The sequence below is a fragment of the Lepisosteus platostomus genome, chromosome 11 (assembly GCF_059453375.1).
Source record: "Lepisosteus platostomus isolate fLepPlt1 chromosome 11, fLepPlt1.hap1, whole genome shotgun sequence".
NCBI lineage: Eukaryota > Metazoa > Chordata > Actinopteri > Semionotiformes > Lepisosteidae > Lepisosteus > Lepisosteus platostomus.
The window spans coordinates 47,656,723-47,672,816 of record NC_142621.1 but is presented as its reverse complement, the minus strand read 5'-3'; the positions used below and the strand labels follow the sequence as shown (position 1 = coordinate 47,672,816).

The 16,094-nt window shown below is 42.9% G+C and overlaps 1 protein-coding gene across 7 annotated transcripts in view; it reads right to left on the bottom strand.

Moving 5' to 3' along the window:
* cep112 (centrosomal protein 112) overlaps positions 1-16,094 on the bottom strand; it is a 148,981-nt gene that overhangs the window by 124,169 nt on the left and 8,718 nt on the right. For 5 of the 7 annotated variants that reach the window (XM_088600159.1, XM_088600158.1, XM_088600157.1 and 2 more), the window contains exons 5-8: positions 12,910-13,006; positions 10,600-10,677; positions 3,572-3,619; positions 3,352-3,429 (exon numbers count right to left, since the gene is read on the bottom strand). In XM_088600159.1, the coding sequence (XP_088456285.1) occupies positions 3,352-3,429; positions 3,572-3,619; positions 10,600-10,677; positions 12,910-13,006 (301 nt within the window). The remainder of the gene's footprint in view (positions 1-3,351; positions 3,430-3,571; positions 3,620-10,599; positions 10,678-12,909; positions 13,007-16,094) is intronic. The other 2 variants (XM_088600156.1, XM_088600155.1) reach the window with 1 other exon arrangement.

Below are 16,094 nucleotides of genomic sequence, written 5' to 3'. Positions count from 1 at the left end.
CTAATAAACAATAAGTATGTTCCTGCTAATTCAAGAACACAGTCAAGCAGCTGGGACTAAGCGCTCTTGCACCCTGTGTATGAAGCCACAGTCTCACAGACCCCTGCACCTTATCAGAAACACATCACACGCTCCAGCACCCAGTCCCTCTGGAGAAGCCTGAAAAAATAAACTCGGCGGTGAGAAATGTTTTGACTTCTGTCTTGATCAGTGATAGCCTCCACTTTCTTGTTCATGGGAAAAAGAAATGGTTGTCACGTTCATCCCAGAGCGATGAAGTCAAAGCCGTGACCTCGTTCACATCAAACAATGCACAGCGCTGTACAATGGGTCCCCCAGGCGGGCTCCATTACGAGCCACCCGCCTGTAAACTCCAGACTGAAACCTGCAAAACAAACGTCCTCACCTATCGTGGGAAGTGAAACTTAAAACCACTGTATTGACAGTTCCCTTTTTCCCCCCACACACAACACTGAACCACAATAACGACACTGTACACACAAGTCAGCCCCTCATGCAAAGTTCGGGCTCACCTGCCGGCTCTAGCACTGCTGTGAGAGGACAGCGCTTTTATCTGCGCTGGTCATCTCTGAGCAACACAACAGGCTCCTGAGGATTTTCCCGACACATATGCTAATCATAACTGAAAAAAACAAACGGAACTATAACAGGCTGGAGCAGACAATGATTTTTAATCCAAATTAAAAGTCTAAAACAAAAGCAACTTGCTACTAGTAGTGGTGGCAGGAACATTAAATGTTATATGAGCCTTAGAGCAGGCCAGTTGATTCACCTCCCTATATTGTATGTTCCTAAACAGACAAGACACTGGGTGGAATAAACATTAGAACAACTGCTGTCCTAAAGCTAGTCCCAGGATTCAACACTGAGAAGAATTCCTCAGACACCCGGTCAATTATCAGCAAGATTCACACTACCTACAGCACACGGCTGCCAGTACCATGATTCTAAGGCATGGAAGGGGCCACCCTGCAAACGAGGACAAGCTACTCAACCTTAACCCAACCATAAAGCTACATAAAGGTGTTCCCCAGGACTCTTCCAAAATGGCAGGATGACATTGGGATGGGATCAATGAGCTAGGAAGATGGGATATAAGCTTGCATTGGTATTTGATGGGAACTTTGCATATGTTTCTATGGCCAACTGCACAAAACCCCAAAATCTACAAACTTTTGTGTATTAAGCTCTAAAGGGTCTGCTGGTTACATTCAAGAACTCTAACAGATTTCACTGCAGAGCAGGGGCCCACCTAGTACAGCAGGGGTGTCCAGTCGTGGTCCCGAAGGCCCAGTTTGTCTGTGGGGTTTCATTCCAGCTCAGCTAGTTACTGGTTAAACAAGGCCAATTCAACCTCTTCAGGGTGCAGTGGGAAGAGACCGGGAGCCCCCTGCAGACAGGACTGCACACCCCTGTACTAGAGCCAAGGCAAGCCTAGTCGCATTTGAACACAAATTCAACAAGATGCTTGGACCAATGCCACATGCTGTATTCAGGGCAAATCCACATTAAAGGCTAGCAATGAGGTGACTTCTCTTCCACATACTGTAAGTCAGTGCTTCCCCCCCATAAAAAAGGATACTTTTTCCAGCAGCCACCTGTTTCAGGTTCTCCACTAAGCCCCCTTTCTTTCCAGAGCTGCCCCATTTTGCCAGACCAGCACCTGTTACAGTCCGTTTCCAGTAACACGCATCTCTCAAACCACAGGCCTTTAGTTTAGACACTGCCTTTCCCCCAGTCAGGCTATAAAGTAAACACCCATGACAGCGTGCTGTGTTGCAACCTTTCCCCCTGGAAAGAAGAATTTTCAACCCAGAAGCTAAACCTCATTACAAATCTTTAAAGCAAAGCTCTAGGCAATATTCCATTCAGATCCCAAAGGATCAATCTGACAAATTAGTTGGAGTGTTTTCATTATTCATTTCACAATGCAACCTAAAGACGGGTTGAGAAGTTGCTTCACAGGCTTTTTGGAACATGTTCAGAAACACAAAAGCCGAAAGCCTTATCTGCTGCAATAAAAAAAAAATAGCAGGCCTTTGTACTTGAAGAAAACCAGACAATGTCGCTAAATGTCCAGCTCTGTGAAAATCCCCCCCTCAGTTGTACCCTCTAAAAAAGCTAAGAAAATCCTTGCCTGCATTGGTTTTGATATATCTCTTCTAGAAATGAAGATGAATCAGAAAGACCAAAATTTACTTTCCTTTAACACATTTAGGCATAATTAAAAACTCAGCTGACACCAGCTGCTTTACATGCAGTGACTCCGTTTGTGATAAACGGACATCAGGGTAGGACGAAGTCAAACTGTTTGAAGCAAGAAGAGATAAGAGTCAAATTCTATATTCTGCAGCCGCATAACTGCTGTCACACTAATTCATGGCTTTCTCTCTGCTCTTTCACCCCCTTTTTGTTGAAGCTGAAAGTGAATAAGGCTGGAGGCAAGACCCATGGCGCCAAACCACTACCGAAGGAAAGAGCTCAGAGACAGAACTCAGGGAGGAACACAAGAGTTAGACTGCGAGTACTTTACTAATGCCCCAGTATAGTGATGGGGACACTATACTGAAAGCAGGCGCCGTCCTTCGGATGAGACGTAAAACCGAGGTCCTGACTCTCTGTGGTCATTAAAAATCACAGGGAGTAGGGGTGTAACCCTGACGTCCTGGCCAAATTTCCCATTGGCCCTTATCAATCATGGCCTCCTAATAATCCCCATCTATGAATTGGCTTCATTACTCTGCTCTCCCCACTGATAGCTGATGTGTGGTGAGCGTTCTGGCGCACTATGGCTGCTGTCGCATCATCCAGGTGCGGCTGCACATTGGTGGTGGTGGAGGGGAGCCCCATTACCTGTAAAGCGCTTTGGGTGGAGTGTCCAGAAAAGCGCTATATAAGTGTAAGCAATTATTATTATTATTATTAAAAACAAAAAGCCCTGCGCCAAAAGTGCTTCCACCAAATACTGAGCTCACGGGTCTGCATACGACACATGTAATTTCTCTTTGGTTTTTACTGACACTTACTGTAACTTACCCTAGGCTTCTAGAAGAAGGCTTCTAGCCTTAGAAGCATCCAGTGTGAGCCTTCATGCTCTGAATAGAATATAAAGTTTACAAAAATGTGTATGCATCACTATGCAATTTCATAAAATGGAACACTGCTGGAAGGGTCTGCATACTTTTGCAATACACTGTATATTTTAATTTGTGTATATTAATGGAGCCGAGTATTAACTTTGACAACCCTATTTCACTGATGTCCAGATTGTTCATGCGTCATTGGACACTTGTGGTGTTTAAGGGGCGGTTATATTATTACTCCTCCTACCTCTTTTTCATGTGTGTGAACCGATGTCTGGTCATCACAGAAGGTGCTATTTTTTCCCAGGCTTGCTTTGAGGGAAATCTAGCAAAGGAGAAAGATCAGGTTAAGTGATCAAAGGCAACACCTCAAGGAGAAATGGCTTCAAGTGGGACAGTGTTGCCATATTTATCAAAGGCGGGCTAGAGTCTGCCTGGACAGCGCCACTAGGGAACTTAACACTTACCGGAGACAGAGGTATAGGTTTCTCTCGCAAATACCTGGGGTTTTCAATCTGGAAAACAAGACAATGCATCAAACCCTCATGGATTTTTCTTTTTTTTTTCCTGGCAAGGCTTCCCCCTGCTTTTCTCTCTCGTAAACAATGCCAAACAACTTCAAAGAGAGTTGCTTAAATACACTGTCTTTCATCTACCTAAACTGTTTATCTTAAAGAATATCCCAGACCACTTCTAGGCATTGTGTGCTCTTAGCCCACTTCCACTTTTTGTGTCGGTCTGTAGTCAACACAACCAGTAATGTGAAAATAATGGGAGCCCATTTCTGGGCAAAGCGGGTCAACATGCATATTCACACAACCACACACACGCAACATCCTGCCTCAGTTGAAGCACTTACACCGCTTCAGATTTCTTATGCACACGTAGTGCTGAAGAAAGCTAAGTAATACTAAATCTAAATCAGAATGATTACTCACATTCAAGAGCGATTCTTTCGCTTCAGAGACAAGCTGCACACTCACTGACCCTCAATTTAACCCAATCACAAAGACTAGTTTTGAGTTTAAATTTTCCTTTCCATTAATTGTTTCGGCACCTGCGCTATGTATGGTTCTTTTCCACCATGTGGTGCTGTTCAAGGACTTTGATCCATGTGCTCCCAACCTTGAAGGGAAACCTGAATTCTGTTCTTGTTGGGAAATCAAACCAGATGCAGAACACAATACAAACACGGCACGGGCACACACAAAAGACTTTTGATGCACTGTGTGCGTATTGTGTTTTTGGAACTGTTGCATTTTATAGGACTTGCTGCGTTTTAACAGCTGCCCTGAAGAGACTAGTCCCCTCGGCATGGAAAAATGACCAAATGATTCTGTGGTTCCAGGGATCAGGCTGCACGTGCCTGCACAGGCACACAAAAGATGCTGAAATAATACAAACTACAAATCCAGGACAAATAAAACACACACAGACATGCGCAAAAAATATCCTTAACTGTAGCGGCAATCTAATCCTTTTCAAACAGCCCAGCTGTGTTTTTAAACAAAACCCACATGACGCTATTGTTTTCTGCTTTGTTTTTGCCTTATTTGTTTAAAATACAGTACGTGTATTTGGTACTGAACCCAGCGCTCTGTACCAGTTAAGATGTGGACCAGATGGGACTTCAATGCATTAGCGCGGCTCACGGAAATAACAAATAATTAGTGCTTTTGTGAGAGAAAACAAAGCATATTCCCTGTGGCATCCAGGATTGTGAAAGTGACATATTGGTATACATGGACACGTCTGGTTCCCATTACCCACGCACCGCTACAGCAGGCCTGCCGAAGTGGGCTAAAGGTCTCTCCTTCCAATCCATCTGAGTACGTGCTCAAGATTCAGCTCTGGGATGGGGAAATATTTATTGGGCATGGATCCCGAGACCTGTTCAAAGCCTGGCATCAGAGCCAAAGTGGTCAAAACAAGTGCTGAGACCCCCCCGGGGGCTCCCAACCGGTAAAGACACTCACCAGAGCTCAGGTTGAGCTTTAGGATCACGGGTGTGAGGCTGGATCACATGAGTAGGCGAATGGGATTATCCCAGGGATGGAGCACACTTGGTTGAGCGCTGCCCAGGATCAGGCAAAAGTCGGTGTCCAGAGCTCTGCGACATCTCTTTCCCCAATCAGCAGTGATCTGCACAAATCCCGTGAATGAGGCACTTTGCTGCCTTTAACACGCAAGAAGACAGGTGGTTTCACGGCGGGTCGCAGGACCTCATTCTGCCCCCCGCAAGATCGTTCGGATCTTGAAGCTATGAGTCGAGACGTAAAAATAACCGATTACTGGCTATTTCAAAAATGGGGTATGTAAGAAAAAAAGTTGTTGGCGATTCTAAATGTATAAGAAAGAGGAATGTTCTGTGCATGGAGCCGCAAAAAACAGAACCGGCCCCAATGAGAGACAGGCAGCAAAACCTCGCTGCTCGGGGGTGAGCAATGAGGAAGGGGAACCAAGCTCCATCCTCATGGGGTCTAAACACCTGGGAGACAAGTTACAGTAGCCGAGCTTTAGCTGCGTAGGAAGCTGGAAGGAAACCAGAACGCACGTGAAAGCTCATGAGTACACGAGACCCAGGAAGGAACGGTCACCTGCATGCCACCTCCTGGCAATGGGTAACACTCCAGTTTAGTGGATGCAAATGGCATTTTACAAAAGCGAAAAAGTTGTTGACTGTCACACCCAGTACAAAAGTGGTTCCTCCTAGAGGAAGCTGGCCTTGCAGCCCGAATCAGTTTATTGATTTATAACAATTAAAGACAATTTAACTTTTTCTTTAAAGCAGGTTTAATGGTAATGGTGCCCAGTTCCAGAAATCCATCACATTTCCTTTAAACTAGTAATATGTCTTATACTCTTGCGTCTGTTTCTGTAAATATTTCATAATGCTTGGCAACATTTACCATGTATCTGGTGGCTGCGTAACACTAACCAGATGTCCTTTGAAGTAGAATGATTCCACTTTGTAGCTGACAACAAATAACATGCGCTTTTATTACACGGTAAACAGTTGAAGCTTTAACATGTTTTTTAACTCCTTTCAAGTTGTTCGGCTGCAAAACTTCATGCATCCTCTCTAAACCCACGCAGAAAAGCCTGAGTTACCGCTACAAAGCCAGATTTTGAAATAACCATAACCACACTTGAAAGAAAATATTCAAAATTAACAAGTCATCAAGAGGGAGCAAAGGGTGTGTGTGTGTGGGGGGGGGGTGTAGAGTCATTTTGGACAATTCGGAAACAAATAAAAGTATAATCTAATGTGAATCATCCAGCGGCAATGAGAAATCACCATAGCAGCTGTTTTACAGGCGGATAAAAAAAAACACGCATTCTGTAGGTCTTACAGATCTATATATCTCCACCCACCCTGTTGCCAAGCACAGTCTTTAATAGCTGCTGTTTTGGTTAAGAATGAAGGTAGGCCTATAAAAATTATTTTTGTCAAGAAAAAATACCAAGCTACAGTCATCTGAACCAAAGATTACATGAAAGCTGGGACTATTTCAAGGCCCTCCCAATAAGCCACTCCATTAAACAACTTTGTCCCAGTCTTTTCTATTAAAACTGCACGTTAATGACATATCCAAGAACAGAGTGCAGTGCCAAAGACAAAAGGCAGTAAACATCCCAATGTGTCAGGAGCCTACAAAAGCTCTTTGCAGGAATACCCTGGGTAGTGGAGTCAAGTGCAAGAGCACCATGAAAGCATTTCGAAACATGATGAAGTCAGAAGATGTGCGGAGATACAAGCAGTACAAAACGATAGCAAAGCAAAGAACAGGGTCAAATCAAGGAAGAACTACACTATACCAATACCACACAGATTTTCCTCTTTGCTAACTGGACACTAGGTTCCTTGCCTTCCAGATCGCAAGGTAATTTTTTCTGGGAGTCAACCTAATCATTTGTGGAAGGAAAATGTTGAATGTCTGGAGAGTGGATTTGGTTGTAGGAAGAACCTGCGGGCTGAAGCGAAGAGGGGCGCTTTCAAGGGTGCGTGTCGGGAAGAAAGCTGCGCACAAGTGCGACCTGTCACCAGGTCTCTAGCCAAAAGCTACCCGATGCCGCGTGAGAAAGATGCATGCAAACACAACAGGCCACTCCGAGGCTATTCTTACACACAGACCTACAAATGAACTACGGAAATGATCAACAAAAACACACGTACATGTAGAGAAAAGGGATAAATTTGACATCAAAAGAAAAAAAACATTCAAACAAGGCACAGAAAGAAAGAGATAAGCCATCTTGGAACAAATGGCACCCCGCCACTATTTTGATACGCTTATCTCAATCAAAGACATGTTACTTGTCACTATTATCTGCACAGACGCATTAGAAGATTTGTCAGTGTATCTTACAGGAAGACAGAGAGCAACATACAAGGCAGCAAAAACAGTAGCCTAAAAACCTGCCTCACAGAAAAAATGTTTATTTCTATGCTTAAGTTCTGCAAGAAGGAAAGTCTCAGAAAACCCTCTACAGGGGTGAAGCTGCAACAGGGCACTCTTCTCAGATGAGAAAACAGATAGCACTCCGAGAGACAAGGCCTGACCTTTTCAACTTTTCAAAACAGAAAAAATGAAACGGCTAAGTGAGTTATATATAGACATCTCTTCAACCACATGCTTGAAATTTAATGAAGGCTCCTAAACCACAGCTATGTACCACAAACACCTCATTGCACAAAGGCTCCGATAAGATCTCCATTGTATTTTACAGGGAATGTGAGAGAACAGGGCATCATCCTCCAAGCCAGAATAATAATAATGGTCTGGTTTTAGTAAAGAATGGAAATGGCACTTGCAAGGGGATGTTATAGATTAAGAAAGCAGGGAAATGCAAGAAAGTGGTTTATGGGTACTTTTGAGCTAGGTGGGGAAGCACAGAGAAGTTGTTAAGGACTGATGCTCTTAAATGAAAAGGTACCCTGTCCTCTCCAGTCCACCCACCCAGCTGTATGGGTGTCGGCATTGATAGAGTGATTCTACAATGGGTCCGGATCCCATCCGGGGAAGTTGTGCTCTCTGGAACAAGCCTAATTCTGCACTTGGCCAGTCTGGCCTTGACTTCACTTAATGGTAAGGCTTGTATGCCGTGTTCTTGTCTGTAGCCTGCTAGAAGAAGGAAGATCCATTCTTTATTTTGAAAATCACATCACACTGGCTGATCGGGTATGTTCTTATGGAGCCTTCGGTACTTTCTGGGGAAAGGCTGAAATCAGGTCTCCTCACCAATCCGGCAAGGGCCAAGTGCACTGTTTGAACATAGGAAGGCTCCCATCCAGAAAGCCCGGTCTTCAGGCCAATCTGTTACACATGCATGTGCTGGTGGAAATGGATTAGGATCCAATGAAGTCATAGAGCGCACATAATATTTACTGAAACGCACACATTCCTCACAGTACTGGTCTGGGGCCGCAGAGCTCAAGTACATACCACGCCACCCTATAAATCTCTTGCTGGATGATGACAAGAAAAGAAGATCGAAGCCAAAACAAGACTATTGCAGACAGAAGTGAGCGGGCGACTTAGAGCTAGCCACACAAACACCATTTATAGACATGCTTTCAAAAACAACAACAACAGACGGTTTTCAAGGATATTAACTGAAACTGCTCCAATCTGGCAAATGTAACAGTGCCATATTTTATTAATACAGATTTCTACATCACTCTAATTTTAATATGCCCCTTATTTTCCTAAGAGATCATTAGTCTCGGTATGTAGTTATAGGGAGCAGCAGTGTCTGGACTTGACTGGGAAAGTCCACTGCTGTTTTTACACAGAGCAGATGCTGGCTTGGCGTGGTCAGCTCGGTTTACTGGAGTTGCTTTTATGTGAAAAGGGCAAACTGAGCAAGCCTAACTAGTGCGTTTGCGACAGTGTAAGACCATGGTGAATCACGAGCTGAGTACTCTTTTGCCTTGGGTACACTTGACTCCAGCCCTGCCCGTACACTCCCGAAGGAGTTAAGAGAGCTTGCGCTACTTTGTCAGCATCTTGGGCCTGTGCTCCCAGTTCATCAATGTCACTGGTATCTCCTCCCTGGACTGGGGTGAAACTGTAGGGATTTAAGTCAGAAAACCCTTCCGGCCTGCTTTTGTCCCAAGCCAGACTCGGATACCTTGTGGGGCCAGAGACTCAAAGCGTGGTTCTGACTCAGTTGCTTGCAAGTAGAGGCCCACCCAGTAACGCCTCAGACGGACCTCTCATTAAGAGCGTGTTTACACAACCCCTTGGGTTCCACACAAAGCAGCCATGTCTAAGTCAAGCTGACACCCAGAAACTCATTTACTTTACAGCTACCCGTTTCTGGAACGCAATGATGGCAATTATATCCGAGAAGATCCGTGTCTGAGAAGGTACTTTATTACCAACCACTGCACCAAGCCACCAACTCGCTGTCTTCAGGAGACACCTTGTTATTCTCAGTTAGCCCGAACACACAACATCTGAATGGCTCCCACATGGCCCCACTGCGCAAACAAGCCCCAGTGAGGAAGAGCAGAGGCTCATTAACACCAAGTATCAAAACGAGGAGAACATGTTGAACTGTGCCTTCTATTTTTAAAATGCAATACTGCTATACTTCTAAGAAAATGAGAACCTTAATTGCTAAAAAAAAATTCTGACACTATTCTCAGTTTAAATGAAGGGGGTTCCAGTTTGCGGTTTTTACTTTATCCTGTTTGCAAGCCACATGTTGGGGATGCCTGCAGTGACATGTCACTCAGGACTCGGAGACCGTACAAAAAGCCGAACAAGTACAACGCTTTGTGTTCACGTCAGATTCCTAGGCACATTTTCCCTGAATGTACAACGAGGGCACAGGTGGTAGAGAGGGAGAAAAAAATAAAATCAGGACTGGGTTTTTCAACAACTTCAGCCCAAAACACTCAAGACATAGATAAGAATTAGACAGCCCAAACTGAGAAATGCTGAAACATTAAGTTTACATAAGTTTGTCCCCACCAACTGCACCGATGTTATCAGAATCAAAGTTTTTCCTTTGTCCCAGAAACCATGCTGGTGTCTTTTAAGTATAAATAATTTTGTGTCCAAGAAGTACAGCCTGATCTACTTCAAGGCATTACACTGCTGAAAGACAATATGTACTCTTATTTTTTGCCAACTTAATTACTGTATTGAGTGCATTAAAACATTCTTCCAATCACCAATAACTAAAGGAAGGTTTTCTATTCAGGAATTACATTTACCTCTTATCATCAAAACACAGTTTTTAAATCAAGGTGGTAACAAGAAAAACAAAAAGTGTATCCTGTTCTGTGCTCAAATAGAGCACAGGCTAAAGACCATTCTGCCTTTGGGTGAGCCTCCTAATTTTGAAGCTTGTGTGATGTTTGGAGGAGTTCCAAAGAAGCCTTTATGTCACAAAATTCCTGCGCTATATAATGTTGTCCAAAGAAGTAATTAAAGGGAAATGATTCTGGGGAAAAAAAGAAGCAGAAAAATTCCAAGCATACCCCAAGATTCCAGCTGTTCAGACGTGCTTCAAGGTCACTGTCATCGGAAGAGGTCACAGGCTTCCTGTGTCGATCGTCCTGGAAAAAAAAGACCAACAAAGAAAACAGCTTTAATTACTGTCTGAGTGCATGACTCGTCACTCACACAATTAGCAGTGTTTAGGCTGTTGGGCTTTGATCTTCAACGCAATGCATTCGACTAACAAGCGGAAGTGGAACGCATGAACTGTACTTCCCCAGCACAGAAACTGGTGCAGCACGCAGGTCACCGAGCTGGCAGCCCATCTGAAGGCTGGGAAGAGAAACAAACAGCACCTAACATCCCCATGGAGCTGGAAATAAAACGCATTCATTGATGGCATTTAACACAGACATCAACGAGATTTTTTTAAATGAACACTTTGATATAATTACCTTAATATATACCATATGTGGGTAAATGAACATATGTATTATACATACAGTGTATTTTCATTTGAGTTCCATTATGTTAGAATAATAGTCACAACAGCAACTTAATGCCATAACTTTGAAAAGCTACTGGGAACAACAATCATCGTATTTATTTCTCAAAGATGGCTCAGAGACTTTTCTCATCTGAACTCGGTGAAAGTTGTTTAAACACCAACCCGCTGTTCCCTGAAAGCATTTAATGTGACACATTTTCAGACTCCAGGAACCATCTACATTCAAATGTCTTTAAATACTGCCACAGAGCACCAGAACGTGTTCATGTATTCTCTCCCATTTAACAGATTCTGAAAAAGCAAATTCCAGTAGAGGAGCCATATTCTCTCTCCCTTTGCTGTTTTGACTTCATGTAACAGGCTGTTTAGGAGCCCTCTGTTTCTCAGCCAGATGCTATTAAACACATTCTTATAATTTAAACATTTCCAGAAAAATGTTTATCCAAGATATATTTTTTTTCTTCTGGATTCAGTTCTGACTTCTCAAATTAAAGCAAAATACGCAAAGGTTTAGCAAGTCACACAATAGGAACCTTTGTCAAAAAAGGCCATTATTGGAGGACTCCAAATGCCAGTCACCGGTATCCCTTTACAACTGGTGGTCCTGGTGCTGACACCCAGGTCTACTCTGAACAGATTGCAAAATAAAGCAAAATGAAAATACCTTCGAAACGGAAAAATAACCCAGAATTGTTTTCATGTCACGGTCTATCCTACTAGTGCCTGCACTTTGAGGAAATTCCTTTCTGTCTGCAAAACAGCCGAGGGACGAGAGAATGATGGAACAAGAGCCCGGCCCTCCCAAGGTTAGATAGATAGATAATACTTTATTAATCCCGTAGGGAAATTGATGTGTTATAGCAGTCCAGCCCAAAACAACCAAAACAGACATCAGAATAGTTATAAAACAAAAGACAACAAAATAAATAAAAATAAATAAATACATAGGTGTGTCCAAAATGTGCTGATCATAGTCGCTGTAAAAACAATAAAATATGTGCAAAATGTGCATAGGTTTATACAGACTGATTGTCCAAAAAGTACAATGGAGTAAACATGCTGTCCATAGAGGAGCAAATGAAGGGCTAACAGTCCTAGCCTAGGGCAGCGTTATACACCCTGACAGCCGCCGGGAGGAAAGACCTGCGGAAACGTTCCCTTGAACACCGTAGCTGGAGCAGTCTGTTGCTAAATGTGCTCCGCTGCCCAGTAACAGTCCCATGAAGGTTAGTCTCCTCCAGTGAAAAGGTTGAAGAAGACAAGAGCCATCACCCGCTAAATTTCTGCTGATTGCACTGCACGATACCAGAAAAAGACAGACTTTAGCCCCGGCGCCACGTGATTTCATCTCAGCTCTAGCGTGGCTGCAGACACCTGTAACTGTATATAAGTAATGATTCCAGTAAGTGTAAGTAAGCAATTACCCTGCATACGATCTCCAGATCCTGGGGGACAGCGGTGACATTTCAAGAGAGCTGGCATGTTGCCACCATGATAAAAGCATTGACACATTCCTTCAAAATCCAGACTCAAAACCTTCTTCTTTAGAAGAGCCTTTACTTAACTGGTTCCATTCTTTACCCCTCTGCTCCTACAATACTTAGTACCACTGTCCACGATCTCCTCTGTGTATTGTAATTGTGTTTTATCTTGTGTATTCTTTTTATTTATTGTTGTCATTCTGTAAAGCGCTTTGAGAAGCCACCTTTAAAGGTGCTATATAAAATAAAGTTTATTATATTATTTTGGGTAGCGGTTACTTAATTCTGCCTCCTTCCAAAAAAAGGGGTGCATCCCTATTGAAACAGACAGGGGCAGGAAAAAAAAAAGATGATGTGCTTACGGTTTGAAAAGCCACATGGTTTTCTTCGTCTGATCTTCCCGTCAGAACGCTGGAGCGGGCTTGCGATGTTAACTTTTCACTGTACGTGTGTCTTCTCCTGAAACCAGTGTGGAAAATAGCAGCCATCAGCATTTCAGGAATTCCATTTAAGATGTCTACAGCATAGGGGTGCAGATACCAATCAGTTTAAGAGAGTAACCATCGCACAGAGGCTGCAAGTTGCACAAAAGAAGAAAGAACAAAAGATACATATGGTTGGACAAAAGTTTTGGTTAAACACCAACGCCAAAACAGACTGACTAGATCACAGGTTTTTAACACAACTGGAGGGGCCAGCTCACTAATATTTAATTTTCCATTCTACACCGAACCGGAAGGAATTCTCAAATTATTTTCTACTGACAAATTACACAAGTTACTAATTACACGTGCTCTCTAAAGCATATTATATTTAAGCTGAATTATATGTGAATCTCTCTCTCTAGGTATGCAATATATTTTTACAACTAAGCTATTTCACAGTTCAGATGTGTTATACAAGGTAACGAATTATGCCTGGGAGAAATAAAAACCGACACTGACTGAATGTTAAAAGTGTTAAATGGGTAAGCTTTTGCCTTATGAAGCTAATTCTTATACTTGTGAAGAAGAGTAGCTAACCCTGCTTATTTCAGCTGGGCATGGTTAAGATTTGAGATCAGAGAATAAGGAATTAGGTTATGGTTGTTTAACATGGCTGCAGGAACTTTGCTGTGAAAAAATTTGTGCAATTTACTGGTTGCTTTTTAAAGTGTTTACACTTCGCCTTGTACACGTACAGTCTGTGGTCTACAGCCAGGGTTTTCTTGGGGGGTTGAGATACAATGAAAGCGCCCAGTTCTCTCAACCTCACTGTTTAAATTTGAACAAGTTAATCCTGTGTATGACAGGCTGACAGAAGCTGCCAAACGCACAGAAAGAAAAATCCTGGAGCAGTCAGGCACATACTTCAGACACTGAAACTGTTTGTACTTCGTGTTCGACAGGCACAGCTAATTTGTTTCACTACCTAATTACGAACATTCAATTGTGTTAATTACATGCACTTAATTCTGGTTTTAACCGATTTAAATAATCCTGAGCTAAATGACTGTCACCTAAATAGGGAAAGGGTTGTGTGTGGGGGATGAACTTATGCTTGGCATTCATGCACCAAGTGCAGTGGAACCAGCTGCACTTTTACAGTTACAGTACATCTGTGATATTGCTTTGCTTTTTCCGCTAGAATTATCTAAAGGTCGTGACTAAATCCTTTTACCTCTTAATCAATGAAGAGTTTAAAGTTGCATCTACCTGAAGAAAGGAAATTTCACCTCGCTCTCCTTACAATTCCATACCATTTTTCTTCCTTTGAAAACGCTCTGTGAAGTTTTCATAAAGGTTAAAAATGAGAAAAGCATGTCTTGCTTGATAATAGCATGTATTTCTTAAAGCACTGCTCTTTTTTTAATTGTTGTACATACAGAATATAAACTCCATCAGCAGCCCTGCCTTCAATTCTGACCAAATGAGAATGATCACCCTGGAAGTGAACTAGGAACTTATATTTCCAATACAACTTCTAACGTAAAACTCACACTACACGCTGACACCATCAGTGTCTTCCCAGTGTAAGCCTGCTGCTGCCTGATCTGCCAATCACTCAAGAGATACACTTTGTTGCCACTCCGATGTATCCATGTTCCCTGCTCCCAGCTCTGCCAACTGTCATAAACAGTTTTGCCAAAACAATAATGGACATAACTGGAAACCACAACAGCTCACCTGCTTTGCATAAAGTATGATAAACTTAGCCAGATGGCACAGAAAGTATGTCAGCATGCTCGAGCAAGAACAAAATGGTGCATTTCACCCTCATTTGTTATTAAGTCAACAGGTGGCCTAAAATAGCTAAATCAAATGTGTCCAGAGGTTTCAGTGTCCAATATCAAAGGAAACAGAGACGAGGCTACATAAAAAGGAAGGTGTGCAAATCTTTGAAAGAAATTATACCATGTTGTCCCACATGAGATATCCAAAAATACAATAAACAATCCGTGGTACATTATATGGGGGGAAAAAAAAGCCTTTTTCACATGAGAAACTTGGAATTAAAATGATTACTCAAACCACAAACTCTATTTATCCACCCACCTCTTTTTTAAAAAAAGTTCCTTAGCAAAATCCCCTATTCTTTTACAGTGAATACAATTATGTACACGCTGACTCAGCATTATGGCAACTATGTAATGTACGCCGCATGTCAGTTCTGGCGATTTCTTGCAACGTTTCTTTCAGTTCTTAGTGCATGCCAAACACAATAAACAATATGTCAAAATGAAGTGATGAGCGTTTAAACTCGGAGCCCAGAAGCAACATGCAATAGCTTACAGTCAGCACGTAGGCTTTATCAAAGGAGCAGGAGCTCTTCCAACCTCATGGGTCAACCTTGCAGAACGCTATCGGCTTCCTGCTGCTGCACTTTCCCATGAAGCCCCTGAAGGCAAAGTGACTCAGGAAGCCAGGTAAAGGTCACCACCTGCTGGCCAGTCAGAGAACAGAGTGTGTGACCGCCGACAGCCAGCCAGCACACAAGGGCAAGAAACTCTTAGATGTTGTCATTCTAGTTTTAGCTCAATCACGAGATGGGGGTTGTCACAGAAAACTGACTTAAGGCTGTATGGGATCCCAGTCGGTCAGAGAAAGAACAGAAAAACAACCAAAAAAGCAAATAAGTAAGAGGTGGATCTAGCTCAGTGGCACACTCACACAACTCCTTCGGCTGTGTCCCAAGTTACAAGCTCTGGGCAGAACTATTTCAGTGGCACCTGAAAGTGTTTGGAAAGAACATTCCCCCGGCTCCTGAACTAGCATTCTAGCTTCTTTGGCTGTCCAGAGGCAAGGCTCAGGCTAACAAAGGCAGAACAATCATCACCGAGGTCTGGAATGGCTGTGGCCAAACAAACTAAAGAACGGAAATCTGTCTCTGTAGCCTGTTGCAAGAGCTGGGTCAATGAGATGATCCCCTCATTTGCAATGGAGAGGATTATTTTCCATAGGACAGGCACTGTGAGGCGATTCCATAGGATCTGGGTTCCCTTTCTTGAATGTTCTGACAGAGGTTGAGCTTCTCTGAAAGGTAACAAGTTATAAAGGTAACAAGATTT